Raw genomic sequence first — 7,254 nt, forward strand, 5'->3', positions numbered from 1 at the left:
TTTAATGGTTAAAATAAATTCAGTTTTCTTTCCCCCAGCTTTCTCATTAATAATGTCCCCATTTACAGCAACATATCTGCTACAAAGTCAATTATTTTGTTGTTATTTGGTCACAGGTAGAGATAACGGTGTGGCCGTGGATTAGCAATTATATATAACTCCATTGCACATTAAAAAAGGCATTTTATTGTTGCTGCAAGAAACCACTATGCAGGGCTTTTGGTCCTCCCTAAAGGAGAGAAACAGTATCTAGGAAATTAATTCTTCTATCTGGCTCAAATGCAAAATTGCAGAAACCATTCGCTAAATATGGCCAGTCATTCTTGAGTCCAGAGAGTCTTTTCTCACGCATGCTTTATTAGAGGCCATTGATCGGTTTCTACCAATTATTATGGTTAATTGAAGGGAAATCTGCGACTATGGCCATTTATTGGCATTTGCGTTCGGCTCAGACAGAAGCGAGTTTTGAAAGTGGTATCTGTAGAGTGGTCCCGCTTGCAAACTTCCTTGCCTAGGGGTGGTGGTGGAGTGCTGAGGGCTTGCGGTGTGCCAGCCACCGGGGCTTTCTGCTCATCAATCAGCATCGTCAAACATCCTGGAAGTGTTATGATGGCGCTGAATGTAGAAAAAGCGTTCTCAGGGCGGATATATTGTCGTCATTCCTGGTGGCAGAGGGGAGTGACAAGAGGCTCACACGTCGCTGAGTAGTAGCGCGGCATAATAAAGTGTGGTTTGCACCATGTGTGCCACAGATTTTTCGGGTTTTCTGGAAGGTTTTTCCAAGTTCCGCCTTCTCCCCTTTGCAGCCATCCTGGCCCCAGCTCTGCATCGGCCTTTGACTCCATCTGTCCTTCCGCTGCGGACAGGAGTCCCTCTCGCCAAATGGAGAACACAAGTTTGGCACCCCAAAGTGACGATAACCCCTACCTTCTCGGCTCAGCGCGAGCCAAGCGTCAGGCCTGCTGAGGGACGGTCAAGGGAGTTGAGGGGGAGGCCGCGGAGAGGCCGCTCCCCTAACCTCCCCGCACCCATCATCACTTGGCAAGCTAAGCCCAGGCAGACGCCCCGCCTGCACGTCCCCCACCCGCCCCGCGGAGCACGTCTCCTAGTGCTTTTGCATTTGCTCTTCTTCCGCCCTGCTGCAGAGCGCGGTTCGCAGGTTGGAGTTCGCCCTCCTGTGCGCCGCGTCACACGGCGGGGAGGGGAAGGGAGGCGGTGGAGGCTGGGTCGGAGCAGCAGTCGCGCGGTCCCTGGCGCCCGGAGACGCCGCGGGGAACGGCCGCCCCGTCCCCGGAGCAGTGGACAGGGCCGCAGCCCTCCTTTCCCCTCTCTCACCCTCCCTACTCCCCAGCGCCCTAACTCCCAGCCTCCCCGCCCTTACTCCACCCCCTACTCCGGCCCGATCCCCATCCTCTCCTTGCGTGTGCGCGCTTCAAATAATCTCCTCCTTTTTGGCAAAAGAAATAATGCACCTGACTTTACCAGGGGGGAACAACCAGCCGAGTAGAACAAGGAACAGATGTAAAAGGAATAAAAGGAGAGAGAAAAAGAGATGAGACTCGTTTAAGGAAATCCAGGGGCAGAAGAGGTGGCTGCTGCGGCAGAGGCAGCCAGAGCTTCCCTGTCTGCGTGAGCTGCAGGCAGAGGACGCTTTCACCAGTTGCAGATGTAACCTCGGGAATTCCTGGGTCCGTCGGTTTGTTTGCCAAACAAAGTCTTTTCTTCTCTGGCTCAGACACTGAAGAGGCTCCTGGAATTTTCTGCGATCCCGCCACAAGCTGGCAGTTACCCGAGAGCCTTCCCAAGGAGCTGGCGGAGAAATGAGCCCTTGTGGGCGGAAGATGGGCGAAGGGCGTCAGCAGCGGGGGGCTCCCGTCGGGAAGCGCCTTCTGTTCCCCGGGAGGAGAGATACACCCCATGGGCGGTCAGGCAGCAGCAGCGCCAGGACACAGCGCTCCCTGCTCTGGCTCTTGGTGCACGTGTGGCTGTGGGCTGCCTCGGGCTCATCTGCCCAGTTGTTCAACCTCACCCTTTCTGTAGATGAGGGGCTACCCCCTGACACGCTGGTCGGTGACATCCGCGCCGGGCTGCCAGCCGCGCAGCAGCAGGAGGGCAGCGGCTTCTTTCTGTCGGAGGACTCGGATGACTCCCCGCTGCTGGACGACTTCCACGTGCACCCGGACACCGGAATCATCCGCACTGCGCGGCGCCTGGACCGCGAGCGGCGGGACCACTACAGCTTCGTGGCCGCCACGCTGCTGGGCGCTGTGGTGCAGGTGGAGATTCGCGTCAACGACGTGAATGACCACTCGCCCCGCTTTCCGTTCGACTCCCTGCAACTCGACGTCTCCGAGCTCAGCCCGCCAGGGACCGCTTTCCGCCTGCCAGGTGCCCTTGACCCCGACGCCGGACTGTTCAGCACTCAGGGCTACACCCTGGTGCAACCGTCCGACCCGCCCAATGACCCCGCAGGCCAGTTCTTCGAGTTGCGCTACGGGACTCCGGGGCCACTGCCGTCACCGCTTTTGCCGGGCTCCTCGTCGCCCCTGGAGCCTCTAGACCTGGTGCTGCTACGGCGCTTGGACCGAGAGGAGTCTGCGGAGCACCGGCTGCAGATCGAGGCATGGGACGGCGGCCGCCCGCCGCGCACCGGCCGCCTGAGCGTGGAGCTGCGCGTGCTGGATGAGAACGACAACCCACCGGTCTTTGAGCAGGACGAGTACCGCGCAGCGGTGCGCGAGGACGCCCAGCCGGGCGCCGAGGTCTGCCGCGTGCGCGCCACCGACCGCGACCTGGGGCCCAATGGCATCGTGCGTTACAGCGTCCGCGCCCGGCAAGTGCCCGGGGCGGGTAGCGGGGGCGGGGCACTGGGCGACGCGGCCTACTTCGCCGTGGAGGAGCTGAGTGGCGTGGTGCGATTGCGGAGACCTCTGGACCGCGAGGCTCAGGCCTGGCACCAGCTGGTGGTGGAGGCCCGCGATGGAGGTGCTGAGCCTGAGGTTGCCACAGTGCGCGTGTCTATAGCCGTGCTGGACGTGAATGACAACCGGCCAGCAATTCACGTGCTCTTTCTCACAGAGGGAGGCCTCGCCTGTGTCTCCGAAGGCGCCCGACCGGGCGACTACGTGGCTCGCGTCTCGGTGTCTGATGCGGACGGTGACTGGGAGAAAGAAGATGAGGCCACAGGGGAGCTTAGTGTGGGTCTTGGAGACCAGAGTATCTCGCTGTCCTTGGAAGGCGGAGAGGGAACCTTCGCGTTGCGGCCCGGTGGCCCCCCAGGGGTATTTTTCCTTTGCGTCGAGGGGCCCCTGGACAGAGAGAGCCGCGATCTGTATGAGTTACTACTGGTGGCCACGGACGCGGGGTCCCCGCCGCTGAGCACGGAGGAAACGCTGCTGCTCCGGGTCGCTGACCTCAATGACCAACCACCTCTCTTCAGCCAACAGCATTACAAGGCCTCAGTGTCCGAGGCCGCGGCCCCCGGCACTGTAGTCATGTGGGTCAGCGCCTCCGATGCTGACGAGGCAGGCACTGAGCACGCCTGGCTGCGCTACACGCTAGTCCAGCTCTCGGCTCCCTGCAATCCAGAGGCTCTGCCCACCGCAGAGTGTGGACCATCTTTCGCCATTGATCCCGAAAGCGGTGTGATCAGCACTATCCGGACTCTAGACCGAGAGGTCCAGGAGGCGGTGGAGCTGAGAGTGGTGGCCCAGGACCTCGGAGAGCCCCCGCTCTCTGCCACCTGCCTGGTGAGCATCGCTGTGGATGATGTGAATGACAATGAACCCATCTTCTGGAGGCAGGTGTACAATGCCACCATTGCAGAGCATGCCCCGGTTGGACACTGCTTTCTGCAGGTGAGTTCATCAGGCCTGTGGGCCAATCTGAAGGCTTGGGAAGGCATGGAGAGGGTTGTGAGTTGGCCTAGGAAATTGTGACCTGGAGGAAAATACTCCGGCTCTCAAATACAAGACTGGCTGTAGTTCCGTCTCTATAGTGAGATGAATGATGCCCTCTAGTCACCTAACTTTTTTTGCCAGGGTCTTGGCTGCATGATCTCTAAGGTCCTTTCAACTTAACTTGACTTTTAGATCTTGATTTATCTTATTGAAGCCTGATTTCTTTCATGCTGGATGTGTGCATCTAAATAGGTTGAGGAGGAACCACCCATTCTAAATCAGACCTCTTCCAATTGACAATGTCTCACATCATATCATATATAGATAGATAGATAGATAGATAGATAGATAGATAGATAGATAAAAAGATTTGTTTTTTAAAGACAGGGTTTCACTCCGTCACCCAGGTTGGAGTGCAGTGGTGTGATCACAGCTCCTGGGCTCAAGAAGCTTTGGGCTCAAGTGATCATCTCACCTCAGCCTCCCAGGTAGCTGAGACTGAGCTATGCCTAATTTTTTTTTTCAAATTTTTTTGTAGAGATAGGGTTTCTCTATGTCACCCAGGCTGATCTCAGACTCCTAGCTTCAAGTAACTCCACCTCAGCTTCCCCCAAAGTTCTAGGATTACAGGTGTGAGCCATCGTGCCTGGCAGATTTTTTAAATCATAGTCAAATAAAGCAAAGTTTATTTCATACTAATAACCAACTCTTGGTTATTGTCAACAAACTACTCAACTTGTTCATTAGAAATAGAGCTAAAGGCCAGGCATGGTGGCTCACACCTGTAATCTTAGCACTTTAAGAGGCTGAGGTAGGAGAACTGCTTGAGCCAGGAGTTCAAGACCAGCCTGGGCAACAGTGAGACCTCATCTCTACAAAAAAAATTTAAAAATTAGCCAGGCATGGTGGCACATGCCTATAGTCCCATCTACTTGGGAGGCTAAGGTGGGAGGATCACCTGAGCCCAAGAGGTTGAAGCTGCAGTGACTCTAGGTGATGCCACTCCGGTCCAGCCTGGGCAACAAAATGAGACCCTGCACCACCACCACCACCCCCCGAAAAAAAAAAGGAAGGAAGGAAGGGAGGGAGGGAAGGAGGGAAGAAGATATAAAATGAAGTACAATATAAAGTAAGTGTTCCATAAACTTAAGAACAGCTCACAGTAGTAGAAACTAAAGATAACAAAAAGCTTTCATTAGGTACAATCACCTAAAAACTTACAAAACAAACAATCTGAACTTCAAATGTAATTCCACAATCATGCCCCCTCCCTTACACCTTTCCTCTCCTGACTCAATTCATACAAATATTTAGGAGGCACACAGGCAAGGCAGAGTTCAATTAAAGACTAACCTTGCAGCACTCAATGAGGAGAGTACTTCAGTGTTAAGAGGGGAACAGGTAAAATGTCACAGAAAAGAAATCACCTTCAAGGATGTTCAGTTATCTCAAGGCTCTTTCAAGGATGGTGCCCTAAGCCTCTGGATCTCTGATGCACACCTCTACTAGCACAGCTCTACTTTGAAAAACTGTGAGTCTCCTGGCTATGGATCCTGAGGCTTTGAGAGGGTTTATGTGTGACATGAATACACCAACCATTTTTAAAGATGCTGACTGATCTAATAATTGACTTTTCTTTTCTTAAAGATTTTTATGTTCTGAAAACAAGTCCAAAAGTGAAGATTTGTATACACACGTATGTTTATATGCATTATGTATCTATCTATTTATCTATCTATCTATCTATCTCAAACCAGTGTTTCTCAATCTTGACATTATTCTACATTATAAGATGTGCTGCAGCATCCCCCAGCCTCTATCCAACTAGAATGACAATCAAAATGACTCCAGACACGAGAAAATGTCTGGGGAGAAAAAAAATCACCCTCACACTCCTGTCAGCACTATAGCTCTAGATAGCTATTTTTCAGTCTCACCCAAGTTTGTGTTTTTACATTTGTCTACAGGCCAAGCTGGCTGCTGTCTCAGACAATATGAATTTCAGGTAGCACTTAATTCTGAAAAGCCCTGGAAAATCTTTGCAAGCAATAGCCAAAAACTGGCTATACTACAAAGCATTTTCTAATACCCAACGGAGTTCTTTGAATCTTTTCAAATTTCTCAGATACCTACAATTTTATATCTATTAACTATTCATTTCCTCTAAATTATGAATGAAGATTTCTACCTCAGGGCAAAGACACATTAAATAAGATTAAGGCTGTGGTTAGTCTAGTCACTGCTCTCTGTTGACAAGTAAGCTTAGCTATAACCTTGAAATTCCTACCTACTATTAAATTTTGTCTCCAGGCCAAGAAAGCCTCCAAAAGGACTCAGGAAAACAAACAAACAAAACAAAGAAAACCAACAACTTGAAGCAAGCTTAGAAATCAGTTACTAAGAGAGTCTTTCATCTCAATGTTCTCTCTAGGTATGTAGGGTATTAGGGTGATGGAGCGGGAGGTGTGTGTGTGTATAGAACCCTACTGAAGTAACACTGATCTTGAACAAATCTCTATCTCCAGGAAAACAGTATCTATAGTCTAGAGATGCAGAAATTATTTGGTTTTTGGCTTATTCTAGAGGCACAGCTCTAACTAATAAGCAAAGTTCATAAAACTATAACTCTCTGCGTTAAAAATAAACACTGCATTGATACTATTTTCTGAAAATGTTTTAGCATCCTACCTAAACCATCTAAATACGGTATTCTTTCCCAAATTCTAAGGATTATCATGCTGCAAGGAATCATGGTTATAGAATTTCTCATCTAAGAATAAGCAATGCAGAATGGGACCACAGGTGACTGGGGGACTAGTTAACATTTTACACCTCCTTTCAGAGCAACAGGGATTGTGCAGTGTAGTCTCTCACTATTCCTTGCTCCTTGAAAATATTTTGGGATCTGCTTGCCCCAAAGTTTCAATGAGATATTTACAAATTCATTTCACCCCCTACCCTCTTCCCTCCATGTAAATGTTTAAATCTTTTATGATTTAACAACAAAAGACTTGTTGACTTCCAGCCTCCTAGACGTGCAGAATAAGTTATGGATGGCTGAAAGTTATAACTGACTAATTTAACTTACTTAGCTGGCTCCCCAGTACTGAGTGTGTATTTCCTCCACCAGCACCAGCATACAATCCTGTGACAGACCACATGCAACCACTATTATACATATCCCCTCCCTTCCAACAAATTTGGAATACAGTTCTAAGGCTGGGGTTTACTATGTCCCATCCTCTTTTATCAGCCTCAAGGTTGTATTGAAAAATCCTGGCCGGGCGCAGTGGCTCAAGCCTGTAATCCCAGCACTTTGGGAGGCCGAGATGGGTGGATCACGAGGTCAGGAGAT

At 50.9% G+C, this 7,254-nt stretch overlaps 1 protein-coding gene across 1 annotated transcript in view; it reads left to right on the forward strand.

Moving 5' to 3' along the window:
• The first annotated feature begins 1,407 nt into the window (after positions 1-1,407).
• LOC105524467 (protocadherin-16-like) overlaps positions 1,408-7,254 on the forward strand; it is an 8,069-nt gene continuing 2,222 nt past the window's right edge. The window contains exon 1 of the mRNA XM_011959765.1: positions 1,408-3,857. Coding sequence (XP_011815155.1) covers positions 1,821-3,857 — 2,037 coding nt within the window. The 5' untranslated portion in view covers positions 1,408-1,820. The remainder of the gene's footprint in view (positions 3,858-7,254) is intronic.

Source organism: Colobus angolensis, unplaced genomic scaffold (assembly GCF_000951035.1).
Source record: "Colobus angolensis palliatus isolate OR3802 unplaced genomic scaffold, Cang.pa_1.0 Scaffold5, whole genome shotgun sequence".
Classification (NCBI taxonomy): domain Eukaryota; kingdom Metazoa; phylum Chordata; class Mammalia; order Primates; family Cercopithecidae; genus Colobus; species Colobus angolensis.